The sequence below is a fragment of the Phyllostomus hastatus genome, unplaced genomic scaffold (genome assembly GCF_019186645.2).
Source record: "Phyllostomus hastatus isolate PE091 unplaced genomic scaffold, TTU_PhHast_1.1 phas_contig_699, whole genome shotgun sequence".
Classification (NCBI taxonomy): domain Eukaryota; kingdom Metazoa; phylum Chordata; class Mammalia; order Chiroptera; family Phyllostomidae; genus Phyllostomus; species Phyllostomus hastatus.
In genome coordinates, this window is record NW_025333941.1 from 682,875 (window position 1) to 702,843 (window position 19,969).

At 41.5% G+C, this 19,969-nt stretch overlaps 1 protein-coding gene across 1 annotated transcript in view; it reads left to right on the top strand.

Annotated features, from left to right (window-relative positions):
• The window catches only part of LOC123825902 (carcinoembryonic antigen-related cell adhesion molecule 1-like), an 84,514-nt gene that overhangs the window by 11,103 nt on the left and 53,442 nt on the right, over positions 1 to 19,969 (top strand). Inside the window, exons 2-3 of the mRNA XM_045849553.1 lie at positions 6,967 to 7,320; positions 10,274 to 10,519. Of these exons, the coding sequence (XP_045705509.1) occupies positions 6,967 to 7,320; positions 10,274 to 10,519 (600 nt within the window). The remainder of the gene's footprint in view (positions 1 to 6,966; positions 7,321 to 10,273; positions 10,520 to 19,969) is intronic.

The following is a 19,969-nucleotide window of genomic DNA, read 5'->3' on the forward strand; positions in this document are numbered from 1 at the left end:
CTATTTCCTGACAAAAGTCAATCTTTGCCTTAATAAGGTGTTTATTTTGTTTTTATTTTTTCCTTTACCATAACATACCTTCAAAATGTCAGAGTAATTTTCTTTTTCCCACAACCCTCACTGCACCATAGCAGAGACCACATACCTTCTCATTACTATGGTTATTGTGTTTTTTGTTAACTGCTATCTCTCCTGTACCAACCAACATAACAATTGTGTCTATTTGTTTTACTTTTTACCCAGTCTCAGAGATTTCTCTAATTTGCATCCTCTAATTCCTTAATGGATAGCCCATGGATTTTGTGTAACACCTCAGGCCTCTGGCTTTCCCTGTATTGTATAAAATAAAGGGTGACACTGCCATGTTTCAGAACATTCTCTCAATCCACTGTGGTTTTGCTTCCCACAATTATTGTCATATTTGTCCCAAGTAGACTTATATAAATTCCCATCAGGTTGAAACATTTCTTATGTTGACAGCTAAAAATCCCAAGATTCTGATGAGAACTTGGTCTTTCCTGTGACCTGCCCTCACTGTGAAACTATCCAGAGGACTGCCAAGAGTTGCTTCTTCACAACAAAAGACACTGTATCACCCACATCACTTAGAAAATTCCAAAAGACTTAGCTGCTGTTTTCTAAAATCCAACAAAAAGGCCAAACATATTTTTTATGACATCACATGAGAGAGCTGAGGCTTATTGAGGTGGATTCATTCACCTAGAGTCACACACCCTGCAGGTGGACTCAGACATACTATGTATTATCAGGGGGCACTTGGCATATATGGTTCTTTTAAGGGGTGATCCATCTTATATCAAAGGGATTCAGAAGTTAAACACTACCTTTCCCCTACTCCTAGTGATTGAGAATCCAAATATGAATTAAATGCAGTTTCTGAGGTGCACTGGTTCATAATTCAGAAACTAAAGGGAAATTGGACCATTATTTTTGCTGTTGTGTTGACTGATGGGTGGGCTGTGGCAGACACACAGCTTTATGTGAAGAAGCAGGTGTTTCTTTCTGTACTTCTGGGTGGGGCTGTGACTGTGAGACCTTGAGAACAGAATTCCAGGGGCAGCTCCCTTACTTCCGTTTCTCTAGCTATTGATGGTTGTATGAGCACTGATTCTTTGTCTTGAAGATGTTTCTGCATGTGTGATCATAGAAAGTTTACTTGTAAGAGCCCAAAATTGGAAACAACACAATTGTCCATAAAGGGTGAATAGATAGACAAAATTAATGCATCCTTGTAATGAGATATAACTAGAGAATAAAAAGAAATAAATATATAAAATAACCAAATTGGGCCTCAAATTAAACACTTTATGATACAAATTTTGAAAATTCCAGAAAATGCCAATGAATTTATAATAATAATTAAAAAATGGAGAATTCTCTTAGCACTAAAAAAAGGAGGTGGAGAAGTGAAGAACAAGAGTATAAGGGGGCATGAAAAGACTTTAATAGTAAAGGACATGGTCTTGATTTTCATTGTACAACTTCTCTGGTGCATGCATCCGGAAACACTTCAGAAATTGCATACTTTCGATATGTTAAGTTCATTATATTCAATCATAATTCAACAACTATATTAAAATTATATATACATCTATGAAATATTGCCTAAAGTATAAGTTCAATACAAAGTAAAAAACTAAAAAAAAAAAAAGAAGACACTCAACTGTAACATGACATTTTCTTGCCCGTGTTTCTGCTTGTCCACAGGTGTGACAGAATTACTCTGCAGATGGAACCTTTCTGGGACACTGATGACACCACCTCAGCAGCAGCCATAGTGCAGCAGGGGACCAACCTCAACAGTTTCACTCATTCCACAGTCTTTCTACCTCTTCAAGCTTCCACAGTGGACTCTGTCTACTCTTCCATCCAGCCAAGCATCACCTCTACATAGGTCAGTCTTTTGAGGAAACATTTTTTTAACACCCTCTGTTCTTTATGGAGTAAATGTCCACTAACTCTTCAGGTTTTAGCCAAGAGGATACTTTCTGAGAAGTGCTCTTTGTGTTTCCCAGACCAGCTGAGACTCAATTACATACTCTGGAGGGACCAGAAGTTTTGTTTTGAGGCCCTTTTCCGAATTATAATTAAGTTCCTAGAGCCTTGATTTACCTGACAGCCTGTCTGTGTTACAAGGTAAAGTCAAGCAACACAGGGTCCACTTGTCTTATTTTGTTTAAAGTTCCCAGGGCTCAGCCAGGACCCTGACACATGCTCCACAAACACTTGTTAAATCAATAAGGGAAACTGCACAGTGGAAGCTTGTCACTGTGTGACACTCGTAGTCAAATTATGTTCTTATGGGCACAAAGGCACTGGTGTCAGCATGACAGGAGGATGCCACCTGCTTGGATACATCCTAGGGTTTGGTTTTTATTTCTCATATGGTCAAAAGGAATGAAAGAAACTTCCCAACAGTGAGGGGTTGAACTTCATTTTATTCCTCCAAAATCACAGCCTTCCACTGCCCCACCTTGTGAGTTATGTATCATCAGACCAGGCCTATCATTTTCCTGTTCTCACAGATACCTGAACTGACAGAAACACTGGATCCTCAACCCCTGAAAGAGTTTCTGCCAGGGGAAAAAGAATGCACCCTGACCATATAGGAAAGAGGGAAGACTTTTCATTCCCAAAATTTTTGGTTTGTGGGACACCTGCCTGTTGTCTCTGAAGACATGTCTCCAGTTCATGATGTCTTAGAGAACAAGGGAAACTTCATGTCAGAATGGGACAGGAGAACCCAGAATCTGTAGTTGCTTCTATTTCAATGGGGTGAGGGCTCTAAGAAAACCACTCTTCTCCTAAAGAAGAACAAACGGGAGCCCTAGTTAAGTATTGACCTGGAGATGCTCCAGTTCCTGGGCTCTGTGGGCAGACAGGGACACAGAAATGAGGTATATCCAATATCCCAATGTAGTGATGGAAGACACACAAGACATATTTGGGATGCAACTTTGATATACATAGGAAATAGACACAGGAACCAGGCTTTGGTTCAGATGGAGAAGTAGCCTGATTTTCATCCCCTGCTTTAACAGGTCTTTCTTGGTTCCTGCCTCTTGACTTCTCTGTCTCACCTGCTACTTCTAGAGACTGTTAACAGAAAGGGACTGTGACATAACCCTGGCAAGCTCGGGGGGCCACATGGAAGGCCTGAAAATACTCACAAAATATTCTGATCAGAAACTTCTAACTTAGCAAGTTATCACATCACAGGCCTGTATTTTCCTTAAGAAAGGTTGTGTTTAACTTAAGTGAGCCCTGATCCATTTTTGTGCATCTTCAAGAGCATAACTTTGACACATCAGAGTGATTTTCTTTGCTGGACCATTCATGTCACAGTCTGGGACAAGTGTATGAGATCACAGCATCCTTTAGGTTATCTGGTCCCCAGCACACCTTTTCTGTGTCTTGTAAATTCTAATTATCCTCTAACTCACCAATGTAAAAAAATGTATGTCTCTCCATTTTACCTTTTTCTACAATTCTGGATATTTCTCTGCTGTATTTTCTTTCACCTCCTTCTGGATTTTAACCAAATTTTATCATTTTCTACTTGAATGATAATGTATACAATAAGCTGAAAAACTGCCTTTCTTCAAAGGATTTGAGTCCTATCTCCAAGACATATGAGCTAAGTTTGGCTCAGATAATCTCATTATATTGCTGAATAAATTTGAAGTTGGTTTTGTTGTTGTTGTTGTTGTTGTTTACCTTGACATAGCCTAGGAGCACCTCCTCTCTCAAAGGTTTCTGTGCTGCTCTCTACTCCATGCCTGGTATCATCCATGGGCAAGTCTTGTGACAAAAGGAATCTTCCCAGGGATAACTGAGAGGCTGTCTCAACAGCCAGCAGCACAAGGACAGGTCCTACAAACAGACTTGGAGAGGAGTGGTCTACCTGAAACTGTCTCTTGAGAACCAGGCAGCCCATAGCCACCTGACCTTTTACAACAGTCCCTTCTTCCTGGGACACAGAGGATATCTCCTATTTCACACCCAAAACTGTCTGTCCTACTGAGAATTCTGATTTTGAGTTTGTATTCCTGGAAGCAAAAGCCAATCTGGTGACAACCTGAGATAGAAGAAGGGTCCGCTCTTCAATTATGACCAAGTGTGATCATTTCTCGTCTGCTGAGTTATTTTTGTTACCTTCATAGGGGAAAAAAAAATAAAACCACAGAGCTTCTGAGAACATGGGGAAGACCTGGTACCCAGACGGGTTTCTGGGTCACAAACAAATAATTCCCTTTTTTGATGATATGTGGGACTCTGTGTAGTGCTGACAGACCCAAGCTAAAGACATAGCAGAGATCAATGCTGCCAGTAGTGTGTCATCCTCTCAAGACACCTGTGTCCCTCTCAGCCTTGCTATTGCAAGTGAGCTCCGGAGGCCATAATTAAGATCAACTTCCCCTCATAGCTTGTCAGATACAGAATCTCTGGCCCACTGCACCCAGTTAGAATCTGCAGTATAGCAGGATCTGGAGACTTCCCTTGTACACAGAAGAGCAGGAGATGTGGTTCTTCTTTCACATCCAGGGATCTTACTCTGAATGGGCACCCACATTAGCTGGACAGCTGCATAAGCTGCATTTTTTAGGTGTCACCTGGGTATTGCAATGTTACAAGGTTTCACAGGTGATCTGATGCATAGCAGGAGTGACTTCTTTGTGACAGGTTTCTGTGACTTAGTTCAAGAACTACTGCTCTGAAGGGAAGAGTCAAATTTATGAGAGGGCTGTGAGAAACACTGCTGGACACCTGACAGGAAGCTGTGGAGAAACCCTGAAATCCAGAAACTCCAGGCTTGTGCTATTCCAAATACAGCATGAGAGTGAGTGTTTGTGTGGTGTGTGTGTGTGTGTGTGTGTGTGTGTGTGTGTGTGTGTGTGTGGTGTTGAGAGGCCTCAGGAGTTCTCAGGGAACCAAATTATAGCAGGGCACTACTGGTTAGAATAGCAAAGGGTGGCAATAACTAGAGCAGGCAGTTGGATGGTAATCTGCATACACCCTGCCCCCAGCTCACATGACAAAAATTGTAATCTTAAACTTGAATAAAGCTCAGCCCACAGGTAAGGCACACAGCAGGTTGTACCATTCTGGACAGAGGTGCCTGTGAGCCTCACTGAACCTGACACTTCTCTTAGAGTCAGCCACAGAAGAGACAACATACACCATGGGGTCCCTCTCAGTCTCTACCCACAGAGGACTTGTCCACTGGCAAGGGCTCCTGCTGGTTGGTAAGTATGAGACAATTCCTTGGAGTAGGCTAAGGATCCGACACAGAGACTTCCTGGGGTCTGCTGAATAGACCTTGTTCTGATAAATAAGGGAAGTCTTCTGTCTGAATCTCAGTGTAAAGTATAAAAGGGAAAAGTAGGATGGGGAAGGGTGAAGTATGCTCACCAGCCCACAGTGAGCAGGAACATTGCAGATGGCTCATTGACACATAAGAAAAACATGCAGAGAGACAACCAGGTCCTGTGGGGAAGTAGGAACGGAACAGCCACTCTCTCTATTGGGGAGCACCCATATCCATTCCCAAGCAGATTTTTACTGAGAATACCGACTTAGTTTGTGGATTCACAGTCTGGCAGAAAATATCAAAAGAAGTAGGTGACTTACAAAGATGCAGACAGAACCCCCGCTGTGATTCTGGGTAGAGGTTGGAGTTTTAACACATTGATTAAAGGGCTAGTTTTGGTTTCCTGTCTGTGCCTTCATATTCTAATTTAATAACATCCTCTAGCAAACAGTTCTCACAAGATTTTGCATATTCTATGTCCCAGGCCTGATTAGCTTGGGGGTCTGCCATTTCTGGACTAGGGTGCACCGCCCCTGCTATTTCCACAGGCCTGAGTTTACAGAGAAGACAAAAGTAGCCAGGAGACTTGGATTTCTCACATCTAAGAACAAGGACTCAGTCTTTGACAAAGCCAAGGGGGCAGGGGTTGATATCCATCACCCCTTCAATTCCACAGCCCTGAGTCTCTTCCCAGAAGCCTCCATGTGATCATGCCTGTCTTAGGAAATTCCCTCTGTGGGAAATCTTACCTGTCATTGGCTAACTGATCAAGCTTAGGAGGTCAGGCACAGAACAGGAAGCGTTCATGCCAGGGAAATAAGTTTTGTCTCCTTAATGGCTCCTGCTCTGGAGGTCTCTCACTCAGCCTAAGTCATGGGGAGTTACAGTTTCCTGAGACCAGGCAGGGTGGTCCCCAACAGAGGGGACCCAGCAAGAGGAAAATCTCATAATCTGTAAGTGGTGAGAGGCAGGAAAACCTGGATTGCTGTTTGTTTCCTGTTATTCATCACTGAGTATTGAATTATGAAAACTGATAACAATAATAATGATTTATGTCAGGAAACACTAGAAAAATTTAATCAGGGGTGCTAGATGTTGTCTTTACTACAAACCCCCAAAATGGGCAAATAAACCCTAGGAGGTACAGGACTCATTCATTCATTCCCATATATTTCCAAGCTGTTGTAGTCACTGGAGGTACAAAATCAGACAAGCCCAGCTCTCATTGAGTCCATGTTCTATAGAGGAGAGAGGAACAAAGAATGGTGTAGATGTGAGGTCAGGTACACACAACAGCCATGAAAGTAACAGAGTAAGACAGGCCACAAAGTGAAGGCAGATAATTTTTAGAGAAGGTGGTCAGAAAAATGTGTTTCAAAACTGTTCCTGAGTTTCAAAAGGGCTCTAAGCACAGTGAAGAGGTGAGCTAGATAAACACCTGGAGATGAGTATTTGAAACAGACAAAAATAACAGCTTCACAGGTGCTGAAGTAATGGGGGCCATGCTGTTGACCTTGACCATGGGAGACACACACTCACCTACAGACCAAGGCTGAGAGATAAAGATACCTGTTCAGAATTCAGGTACCAATACATAGATACAAATACTGATCATTTTTTTTTCTTTTTCCTAGTCTCATTCTTAATCTTCTGGAGCCTGCCCACCACAGCTCAACTCAGTATTGTGTCCACCTATTGTACCGAAGGGGAGGATGTGGTTCTGCGTATCCGCAATAAACCTCCTGAGGCTGTAGTCTATGTGTGGTATAAGGGGAAAGGCGTGGACAAAAATAATGTAATTGCGTTTTTTATTATGACATTAAGTTTTCATTTAAGTGGTCTTGAAAACATTAGAGAAGAGATGATCACCAATGATGGATCCTTGCTGTTGAAGAAGGTCACCATGGAGAGCGCAGGACCATATACAATAGTGGCCCACCTTCCAGATTCAAAAAAAGAAATAGGGTTTGGACAACTTGACGTATATGGTGAGTGATTGCTCTCTGATGACTGGGGGTTGGGAGGGGTGACTCCTACTTCACACACAGGACTGACAGCCCTGGAAAATACCTCCATTCCCCTCTGCATTTTGTTTAAGGTTCATTTTTGACATTTAATGCAGAATACACAGAGTGTAGACAAACTTCTTAGGATCTCACTTCCCTACCCAACTTGTAGCCCTGCAGTCACTGCAGACAGAAAAGTCAGTCTGATGAGAGTAACTCAGCAGAGGGAGACATATCTCAGTTCTACCCCCTGAGCATGTTCCTATGAACTTGACCTGAGGCTGACCCCGCTATACTAGGTCAGAGCATGGTCTGAGAAGCTTCTGGATATTCATACAGACCTCAGCACAGAAACCACTCCCCAGAACTCTGTGTCAGGTTTCTTTACTCCAGTGATGCAAGGCAGCCTGTGCAAGTTTGGGTTTGGGGTCCTCAAAAGGGCTCAGTGTGTAAAGGTTTAATGGGCCTGAGTCACAAGGCTCCTGAGCCTGTCACCACTCCTGGCTCAGGCCCAAGAGACTCATCTTGGCAGAAGTGGAGTTTGGTGTCACCTGAGTCTGTGTGTGGAGAGCACAGTTAGACAATGTCTGTGGATATAGCAGACTGTCCTGGGGTGGGGGGCGGGGGGACTTAAGAAGCTTCAGAGAAAGGTCAGCATCCCAGGAAAGAAACTGAAGAAAAAAGATGCTCCTGGAAGGTTGTCATTCACCAGGAATCAGCCCAGACCAATAAGAGATCTAGGAGTCCATTAATAAGGGACGCTTCATTTGAGCAGCTCTTTCTTCCATTTCAAGATGTAGGTCACATACTGACAATGTTTTATAGCTAACACACTGACAACTTTCTTCACTGAGAATAAACTGAGGAACAGGGAGATACACTCACTGCAGCAGAGTCACAGAGAATATGAGCAGCTCATCAGAGTCGCTCTTGGGCTATCTGTAGCCATAGACTGAATTTCTCCACCACAGGGTCCGTAGAAGAGGGTCTTTGGATTCTAAAGCAAAAAAAAATGGCTCAGAAAGTTTTTGTATTAAGTATCCTCAGCTTATAGGTATACAATTTGCTCTTTGGAGTGAAAAAAAATTGAGACATAACATATTTCTACTCTAGAACCAAAGTGCCTGCAGTAACAATCAGAATCACTGTATACATTACCCAAGCATCTCCCTCAGGAGGTGCATCCATACCTCCCTGACCCGGATTTGACATTACTTATTTATTTCCTGTTTTGGTGCAGTCTCTCCCAGCAGATATAAATGAAAGGACTTTGTCTTCTCACTCCTCACTCTACTCCTGAAACCAGTCCAGGGACCAATAAGTAACAAACACTGAGTTGCTGTTGATGAATTAGGAGGAAATAAAAGGGGGATGAGTGAATGACTGAATGAACGAATGATCCAAAATCACATTGGAGTCTGGAACCTGGATATAGAGTCCTTTAAATTCTTGCCATGAGGTACAAGTTTTCTGTGCCTGCAGGAACTAAGACCATCATCTCAGGTCCTTTTTTTTCTTTTTCTTTAATAAAATAGTCTTTCTTGCAATTAGTCTCAGGCCCTGGGGTATTAATCATTATTTTCACATGCAAAATAATTTTAAGTTGTTCTACATTTCTATTTCATAGCTACCCAACACAAATTTCCACAAGGACCAGAATTTTGGCAAGTCTATGCTCCACACTTGCTGTATGACACTGATTTTGCATTTGCACAAGTCCTTACCTGCCCTCAGAGGAGACAGAATGACTTGAATGGTCAAGGTCAAAGGACATGATTCTGTTGCCATTATTAGATTGCTTGTTTCTGGACTTTATGTGTTGTTCCACTCAAACCCTTAGCATGTCCTGGGAAATGGTGCCCCATAGAAATACACCTCAGCTGGGTCGCAGAAGTCTGTGTGTCTGCAAGGAAAGGCTTCTGGTCAACCAGGAAGTAAGGTGGTCTGGGGAATATTGTGTTATTTCTGGGATGTTATGTATGACCTTTATTACATGAATAGTTTTCTTCTATTTCTACAGTCAATGTGTTTTATTAAAACCTTAACTATTTCCCTCTATAGATTAACTATTCTATGATATTGACTCAGTTGGCAAGGAAATAAATTTTTGTTCAGAGTGAGAAGGCTTTTAGATAGAAATCATCAAGGTGTGATCCATGAACACTGGCTTGGGCCATCCTTAATACCTAATAATTGTTTTAACAAAAATTGAATGCTAAGCCCTGGCTGGCATAGCTCAGTGGATTGAGCATGGGCTGCGAACCAAAGTGTTTCAGGTTCAATTCCCAGTCAGGGTACATGCCTGGGTTGCAGGCCATGACCCCCAGCAACCACACATTGATGTCTCTCTCTCTCGCTCTCACTCTCGCTCTCACTCTTGCTCTCATTCTCTCTCTCTCTCTCCCCTTTCCTTCCCTCTCTAAAAATAAATAAATAAAATTTACAAAAAAAAATTGAATGCTTTTCCACTTGCTGTAAACTTCCCTTGGCCCCAGAGATGGACAAAGGTGGTAAGCTTGCCTTCCCCAAAACATAAATATTCACATAAGGAGTGGAATCTGATGTCTTGTGAAGTCAAAAAAAAGTTCTAGGGCAATGTCAATAAAGCTCATGAGAGAAAAATTGTACCTGATGATGAGGTTATGAGCCATATGCACTGGGAAGGGGATTTGTGTACTGCTACTACAGAGAAGAGTGAGGACATAGGTACAGAATCCCCCTGAAGTTATATAGGCTCAGAGAGGAGGTGTAACTTTCACTTTACATACTATCACCTGAACTTGAACAAGTTTATTTCTGCAAATGCCAGGGCCATATTCTGGTGACCTTTACATAGCTCACTGTGGACTGTGAGTGGTGGAGATCTCTGAGGAAGCAGCATGGCTCCATGTCTCAAGCAAATTTTCAAAGATTCACATTCTCTGTTTCTCCACAGAGTATCTGAGAGTGCCCATCCTCCTAGCCAGCAATTATGTAGTCAGAGAGAATGAAGATCGTGTGGTCTTGACTTGCTACACAAATGGAAAATTCCCCCAGTGGTTTTTAAATGGCATGGATCTGAAGTTCACAGACAGAATGAAGCTGAAGTCAGATGGCAGAAGAATCATCATAAAACCCGTTATGAGGGGAGATGCTGGGGATTACAAGTGTAAAGTGTTCAACCCCATCATGTCTGCTGAAAGTCAGGGTCTTGAACTTTATGTGCATTATGACTGACCCTCCTTTCTTCCTCTGTGTTATTGAGCTTTAAATTGCATTTGTTTGCACTGTTATGATATATTTGTCTGCAGGTGAATAATTCTTAAAATATTTACACTAAGTTAATAAACACTCAAAAATGTGAGCTGACATTGTTATTATTGTTGACTTAAGGTCACATTTCAGACTAACACTTGCCTTGGTTTGGTCTCATTTGTACCATGTCCACAGTGGAGTTAACACTGTGTCCCTCAGAGAATTAGCAGTGATTGTATGATAGTCAGTGGGAGCAGGTGATGAGCTCACAGGATCTTAGCTCTGTCATTTCTCAATGCAAACATGAAGAGGCACATGGTCACAGTTGTAGACAATGGGAATGGACAAGAGGACACCCATGTGGGTAGCAACCCTGATCTTAATCTTTATCTTAGATAGTTTTCAAAAGATTTCTAAAGTCTCCAGTATTGTTATTTATATGTCAATGAAACTATTTGTGAATGGATCAAAAAAGTATGGTTCATTTACACAACAAAATACTACACAGCAGAAAGAAGGAGCTCTTACATTTGTGACAGCATGGGTGGAACTAGAGAGTATTATGCTAAGTGAAATAAACCAAGCAGTGAATCACAAATACTATATGATCTAACCATTAAGTGCAACCTAATCAAAAAAAAAAAGCAAGCAAAATATAACCAGAGACATTGAAATTAAAAAAAAAAAAACTGACAGTAACCAGAGGGGAGGCGGAAGGGGATAATGGGGGAAAAATGGGAAGGGTTTTCAGGAAGAATTAGAAAGGACATATGGACAAAACCAAGAGGGCATGGGATCAGGAGAGGAAGGTGGGGATGGCTGGGGTGGAGTTGGGGATGGGGATGGTGGGAGAAAAGCAGACAACTGTACTTGGGCAACAAAAAAACAACAACGACAAAAAACTATTTGAATAAGTTTAGTACATTTCTGGTCTTTTTGTTAATAAGATGTAATTGGAAACCTTGGTAATAAAGCTAGGACTTTAGCTCAAATGCCCTAGTTCAGACAAATACCCATGGAATTAAAAATGAACCCATAGTTTATGAAGCTAAGTTTGATCTCCTGTTCTTTTGGTACCTCTTGGAAAGAGTACATCACTCAAAGCTAGAGACTGAAGGCAAAGTATGAGGGTGAAGCTCCTTGACCTCAGGTGACAAAACTCCCATCATATGTTTTATAGAAAAACCTTCATCAGAGTAAACCAAGTGATAAAATTCAGCTCCTCTGCACTTAGGTAACTAATGAGGTCAAACCATGTGACTCCAGGTATGTCCTAGGATCAAGTACACACTTCTTCCTTAGGGATTATGTTTGATGACAGGGAATGTTACTGTAGAGAAAAATGTAGTGGCTAAATGGAAATCTCCAGAAGCCCAGCCTTCTGGGAGATCAGATTCTTGCTCTGTTCAGGAAAACTCAGCTATTTTGCACCTGTTTATAAATAACTGGTAATTTGCACCTCTTTATAAATTGCAATAACTGATCAAGATGAAAACTGGGTCTTGGCTGAAAGAGATGTAGTTGTGTTTCCCTCCACTGTGCAGAAAGCACTTTTATTATGACCCAGAGGCTTTCATGTTCCTCAGAATCAGTGACCTTTACACAGGTTCTCCCTAATTGCAGGACCCTGACCTCCATATTTTAGAGCATTTTCTTCAAAAATAGAATTGCAATTTGTAATTTCAGATTCTTTTATTGCCCATTTGAAACACACATGTGTCTCCTTAAAATCTTCTTGCCAATGTTATAAGTCAAAGTGTATCTGTCAGGAGGGCATATATCTGTGACTTTAAATTCAATCCTCCTGGTGTCTATGTCTCATCTCTCTGAGAGAGCAGAAACCTAAGTTGTGTGAAGACCTTTAAAACCACAAGGTAAAAAGACATACTGGCAAGATTTCATGAAATGCTTTACTTTATATTTCTTTTTTGTAAAGCCAAATAAGAAACAGAGGTGTATGATTCTTTTTCTTGTTCTTAAAATCTTCTGTCTTCTCTTTCAAGTGTGTTGCATTCTTTCTCACTATGGTAATGCACAGCCTTTCATAAAGTCTCTCTTGCCTCTTTAAACTTGTATGATGTATCTTTCACTATGGCATCACCTACCTCTAATGATCAGATCTTTTCACCTTGCTCACAGTACCTATCCTTACCTTATTTTCAAATCTTCCATTTTTAAAAAATCTGGCTGCAATTTTCCAAATAACTGTTTCTAGCTGTCCTGCCCTACTTCTGAATTGGTGTCCACAGCCAAAGATGACCTGATGGCCCAGATTTCTCTCAGGATGAGTTTGCCTTGAAGTGGCCTTTGTCTTAGAATCTGATAGAAAGGACAGGTGTGAACCTCTGCAACTTGGCAGTAGCCTACCCATCAACAGTGTTTGCATTGTACATACATTTCCACTCACCTTCAAGGGAAAGCTTATGGAGGTTTGAAAATTATGCTGCCATGATCCCCAGAAAGTCTAATAAACATGTAGGTCTCTTTGACATCAGCCCCCACAGGCTTGTACTGGGAGACCCTGTTTTGTGCCTCCTGTGACCTGGAACTCAGGACACAAATCAGTGTCTTTATTTTTTTATTTCTCTGTTATGTTAACAAAGTCCACACCTCTACCTTCAGTGTCTACAATCAGAACTTGGGAAATGGGAAATAAATCTCTTTTCTGGTCTACTTTTTAATCCTACTTGGGTCATCTGAGGTATTGGACTAAATCCTCTGGTCAGAGGTGGATTGTAGGTAGCTAGAATTGTGCATACAGGGCACTCAAAAAGATCTGCTCAAAGTCCTGATGAGAAAATATAAAGCATATGGGTTTTGGGTATTAAGCACTATGTGTATCAAAGAGGACATAAGAAGGTGATGAAGGAAGGTTTTGTTAAGGAAGCTCAGGATGTGACTGAGGCATACAAGTAAGGGGCTGACCTACATGATGAGGGAGGGGTTATTGGAGCTGGTGCAGTTAAGAAAGGGGAGCCATTCTCCCAGACTAAGATGTCTATGAGGGGAAAGACACAGGGTTGGCCAAAAGAGTAAGGTTTTGAAGGTGCAGATCAGTATTCTAAGATTAGTATAAGAGGGATAACCAGATGTACTAGGCAACAAATGTTATGAAACGGGAGACATGGAAGAAGAATCAAGGGAGAGATGAGATGAGCATACTGTTGGGGACTAGGAGTCTGAAGAGAGATGAAAGTTTGTAAGACTGGGGACAACATGAATACATAAATTTTAATCAGGAAGGGAGTTGGAGGGTGTGGTAGTCAGAGTAGCAAAAGGGTTGTAATGGAGAGTGGCAAAGGTGGGGAATGCAGGAAAGGCTTGAGGATGAGGACACAATTGAAGGTCAATGGTGTCCAGTCTCTATTCTGACCCAGTGGAAACGTGTGGAGCAGACTCTCAAGGTGTGCTCTGAGAGCCACCATTTCCACATGGCCTTAGAGAACTGAGTACAACTAAAACTCAATCCCATAATCTGGTCCAAGTCAAGAAGCTGAGTCCCATCAGCTGACTCAACAAGTTAGCCATGTTTTAGGGGATTTGTGTGTCAGTAGGTTGACTAGGTGGCTGGGGAGAAGCAAAAATAGTGGCTGATTGTGTGTGCACTTGGGAGGGGGAATTGAGGACCAGAATGAATGTTGCCTTCTTTGTTGAAGGTGATGGTGAACTTCCTGTGATTTCATGGTGAAAGATATGTGACAGGCCACTTGCTGAAGCAGTAAGTGCTAATGGTCTGGGATACCTGTCCCTGTCTAATCCAGATCTATCACTTCTATTTGTAATGGATGCTGCTTTTCCTACTTGAATTGAACATCCGTGCATGCCATAGAAACCACATCTAAGGAGATCTGGCTACCTTGTCACATTACAGCCCATATTTTGGCAATCTGACTCCTCTGGGAGTTAAAAGCCAGTCAGGAGCTGTTGCAGTATTGCTGTAGAAGGCTTGGCCTTGCCCTGAAGCCTAGAATTCTGAATGTCATTCTCTTTTTAGGTCAAATTAGAGGGTTCATAAAGCACCTTTCTTTCTTCTAACATTAACTAAATTGAGGGAGAAATACAACAACATGTAATTTATGTTGTCACAAATACAAGAAATGACATTGAACATAAGGTAGTTGGGAAATGGCGATGTTCACAGAATGAATATCAAACACAAAATTATTTAATATTTCAAATTAAGTGGGAGTCAAAATCTACTTAAGGGTTTAGGTGTTGACTCAGAAAATATATGTCCTCTCTGGTCCTTACACACCAGTTAAGATTTGTTTAAGAAAATCCAAACATCTCAGTTCTTGGTCCAAGTTATAAATGCTGTGCCTTCTTTTTGTAGAAAAATATTCCATATTTTTTCTAAACAATATGAAATGCCTTTTATTGCTAAGTGTAAAGATGGGAAAAGTCCTTGAAATAAAGATATAAGATGAATCTTATTTATTGTGCATCATTCTCTTCATATCACAAACATATAACAGCTTTTAAACTATAGTCTGTTGCAGAAATTACTTCATTAAATAAACCATAATCATTTGTTTCTAAAAATACATAAGCAAAAAAAATTTAGCCATGACACAGGTACAAAAGTTCAAAAAAGCATTAATTTATAATAACTGGAATAAATTGAATTTATTCATTCATATAGCTAAAACTTCTATTAATATTTAGAGAAGATTTTTAAGATTTGAATTTGCCTATTTTAATAATTTTGTCAAAGAGCTGGAAGGCAGTGTGCTCCTTAGGTAAGTGAATGTTTGAGACACTCATTAAAAATCTTTCTGCCCTGTGGCTGAGGCTCAGTGGATTGAGTGCTGGCCTCTGAACCAAAGTGTTATTGTTTTCATTCCCAGTCAGGGCACATACCAGGTTAGCAGTAGTGGGTGTTTGAGAGGCAACCACACATTAATGTGTTTTCCCTCTTTTTCCCTTCCTCCCCCTCTCTCTCTAAATAATAAATAAATAAAATATTTGAAAAAAATCTTTCTTCTCCCATTTCTCTTTTGTTTAGAATTAGGCAATACAGGCTGTGTTTATGTCCTGGTTTTCTTTAAGGTGTTGAATATGATGAGAAGTCTTTTAAAAATCGTCTTAGGAATGGGTCACCCTGCTCCCACCACCCAGAGAAAGAACTACTGACTTGAGCTTGCTCACCTCGTTCACCTTGGGTGCACTGCTCACATCAGAACCACTGATGTGCTCACACGATGTTGGTTCTAATCTGTCTCTGGTAGTTGGGCACTTGGTCTACTAGTAAGTCAATTATTGTAACTGGGTATTTTTTTAAAGGAAAGCCACTTCTCTTTTTTGCCATATCACATCTCTCTAGAGATTAGCCAAATTTTATTTTGTTTTCAAAAGACTGAGCTTTAACTGTACCAGCAGAGACAACATGCTGCAGTTCAGAGAACACACACTCTGTGTTTAGGCAGATGTCTTCAAATACCATCATCGATGCTCCACTCTGTGAAATCAGACCAGCAATAAAAGCTGTCCGATCCTTTAAAACTGAACTATTTCTCAGGGCTCTGTAACTGAGGGGACCTCTTTGCTGAAGAAAACCCAGACTGGCACTTGTTGTTCAACAGGCATTGAGCTAAGATTGGTTTCCCTTTTATTCACTGAAGTTGAAGCTTACTTTTCTTAAAAATTTTAGAATTACACTTGACATTCAACATTCTCTCTTGGGAGATGAAATCTTGGCTCTGTTCAAGGACTCTCAGCTATTTTGCCCCTGTGCCTACATCACTCAGAGCTGACACCTCTTTATAAAATGCAGGAACTGATGGAGATGCAAATTGAGACTTGGCTGAAAGAGATTCAGTTGTGGGTCCCTCCATTGTGAAGACAGCATTTTTATTAGAATCTGGAGGGCTAAAGTTCTCTCAGAGTCAGGATCCTTTACATGAATTCTTTCTTAATCTAAGCCACTGACATCTACTGTTTATACTACTCCATTAAAAATGTAATTGCAATATGATAATTGGTGATCTTTTATCTGTTCCTTTGAAACATTCAGAAGGCTTTTAGAAAGCTTCTTGCCAGTGTTAAGAACCAGAGATTATCTGTCTCAAAATCCTGCTCCCATTACTTAGAATTTTAATCTTCCTGCTGTTCAGCAGAGACAAACCTTTGTTGGGGACCTTTACAGCCAAAATGTAAAAGGACTTCCCATCAGAATTTCATGAAAAGTTTTGCTTTGCTTTTGTGTAAACTCAATTAGCAAACACACCTTCCCATGGTCTCTTCTCTTCTGAAATCTCTCCAGCCTTTGTCTCAGATGAGTTGTATTCTGCTTTTCTGCCCTATTTCATGGTCTTTAACAAAGTCTTTCTCTTCTTTTTAAAGTTATTGAATACATGTTTTACCTTAACATAACCTCCCTGTAACTAGCTAATCATGTGGTCTTACTCAAAGTCTCTATCCTTAACATATTTTTAAATATTCTAAATGTTCCTTATTTTGCTGATTTAAAGAAAGTTTCCAATAGTCTTGCTTCTCTTTTACCTGATGTTCACATCAGTAGATGACCTGACTTGATTCAGACCCAGCTCCTGGGGTCCATGTCATTATGGATGAAATATGAGACAAACTCAGAGGGCCTACTAAGTCCTGTGGAAGAACAGGGATGGGATGGCTCTTCTCTCAAGGGGAGCAAAATCCTTGGCCTTGGCTCCAATGATCTTTTATTGTCTTACTGGGCACATTACAAGAAAGTCCTCATTAACTATGCACAGGTTCACTTTAGGTGGTTTCCTGATACAGAAAACAAAGAAGAGCATCCTGGTAATTATATCACAGAAGAGGGACATTTGCAAATGAAAAGGCAAAAGTAGTTGGACCAGGTTACTCATCCTTGGAATGTTTAGCATGTTTTTTAGGAAGTTGCTTTGCAGTAAATGTCTTCAATTCAGGGTGAGGGAGTTTTAGCAAAAAGCAAGACTAATAGCAACCTAGGTACATCTCAGGCCTCATTCCCCACAGGAAAAACTATCATGAGTATGGGTCCTGTGCAACTCCCAGTGGGAGCTGGGCCCACGCCATGCAGAACAACCTCCCACACTGACTTCCCAGATCCTCCTGAGTCTCCAGGTTGACTTAAAGCAGCCTTTGCTCAGCATCTTAGAAGACATAGCAGCATGAAAGAGCATATTTCGACAGCACCTTGACCATCAATAGTGTACTCATTCCACATATATTTTCCCTGCATCATTAAGAAATGAGATCACAGAGATTTTAAAAGATATTCTCTCATTTAACCTCAACACTCTATTAAACATGCAGGTCTCTGTGACGTCAACCACCCATAGGCATGTACTTAATGAGTCTCTCTCAAGCCTTCTTTGATGTGCAGCTCGGGGCACACATTGTTACAGGGTGCAGCCAAGGGGGGGGACCCCAAATGGGCATTTGAAATGGTGTCCAGAACTCAAGGTGTCCAGGAGATTTTAAGATGTCTTCACCCCTTCCTCCACAGGTGTGAGTTGGGGGAAGGGGCACACAGAGCAAGAACATGCAGGGTAGCTTTGCAGGTAATCCATGGCATGGTCATTTAACATACCTATAGCCTTTGGCTGGTCACTTAGATATGCTAAATAGCTATGGCCATGCTCAAGGTCAGGGGGATGGAAAGCGACCTCCCCGCCAAGATGGGACTGGGGGGCAGGTCCCCCTAGTTACAGTGCCTGCATGGGAGCTCGGAGAAGATTGGCTCCATGACATGGGATCACACCTGCCCAGACTCAAGATGGCAGTCCAGTAAAGCTGGAAGGATATGAGTTCTGGCATGTGGAGCCGAGTGTGGGAGGAGTTGGAAATGGGGCTGCAGAGGAAGATTGGCATGGGGATTTAAACCCAGACACGGCAGCCATTGAGGGGAGAACCACACGGCCTTGACAGAGTGGAGACTCCCGCAGCCCTGAGAGGGAGAACCACATAGCCTGGACAGAATGGGGACTCTCCCTTCCTGCAGCCCTGAGAGAGAGAACCATGCAGCTTTGGCAGAGTGGGGACTCCCATGGCCCTGGGAGAGAGGACCATGTGCCTTTGCCAGAGTGGGGACCCCCGCAGCTTTAGAAGGGAGAACCACCACCTGGTTTTAGCAGAGATCCCGGAGACTCGGCTGAGGGTGCTGGGAACCCAGGGAGGTCTCCCAGTCAAGATGGAGTACTAGATGGGAAAAACCAGAGACTGCCTGAGCCATGGACTTCTATTTCCTTTCCTGAGATACGGTACTCTGGACTGGGCAAAAGGTGAAGGAAGGAAGGACTGTGTCTGTTTGTGGGTGTTTTTAGGGACTTTAGGATTTTTGATAAAGACATTAGGCCACTACTTGAAGTTTGTATAGCATTAAATAAACATTTCCTTTCCTTTTCATGAATCTTTGGCATTGAGAGACTTCTTTCCTCGGGCGGCGGACATAACAGACCTGGGGGCTTCTTTCAATAATAGTATATCGTCCCAGGTCCCCCTTGTTTGTTTTGTAACAACATCACTATCCTCATTCTTTGTTTTCTTTGTTCTTTTTGCAATTTCCACATGCCTGTCCTTAAAGAGCCTGCATCCAGAATTAGGAAATGGGAAACAAATCTCTGCACTTGTTCTATTCATTTTCTGCTCCCTGTGACTTCTGGTGTGTTGGACTGAGAACCCTGGGAACCTAGGATTGTTCAATGAACTTTCCTACCTTCTGGCCTTTACACACATTGTATCCTCTCCCTGGATATCTCATTCCTGCCACCTAATGAGCTCTAGGTTTCCCTGGGCTCATTCTTTATTAGATTCTTCTCTTTTAAAAATGTTTTAACTGGTCTTTTACCTAAGTCAGAATTCCTGTTATGTGAGAATGTAATAGTCCATATTTTACCCCCCTTAAACATCATCACGTTTGTAATTTTTGTGCTCATATATGAAAGGACACTTGCCTTCTGTTCACCATCTCCCTGACACTCTTCCAATCAGTACAAAGAAAATTGACAAAATCTTAGACCTCATAGACCAGACTTGGCAGTGAGGGAGTCACACAATAATCCAAACATCAGTGACAACAATAGTGTATGACAGTGTGTTAGAATGAAGTAAGGCATACTTGGGGTGATTTTCTTTGTTCAATTCCAACATGTTGGCTCAGCACAGAGGATGCGAACTTATTGGAACAGAAAGACCAGAAAATGTTAGTATATGAAGTCAGAAATAATAAATCAATCAGCCAGAATTTTTACTTTACTCTGAGTGAAGTGGGGAATCACTAGAAGGTTGAAAGAAAAAACAAATGTGGCTAGTCTGTGTTTATTGAAAGTAACCAACATTTTGCCAACCTGAAAATTTGGTTTTAGTATATTTATTTTAAGCTATTTATTAGGAAATAAAACAGAGGAAAATACTGTTGGCCCTCTTTACATTT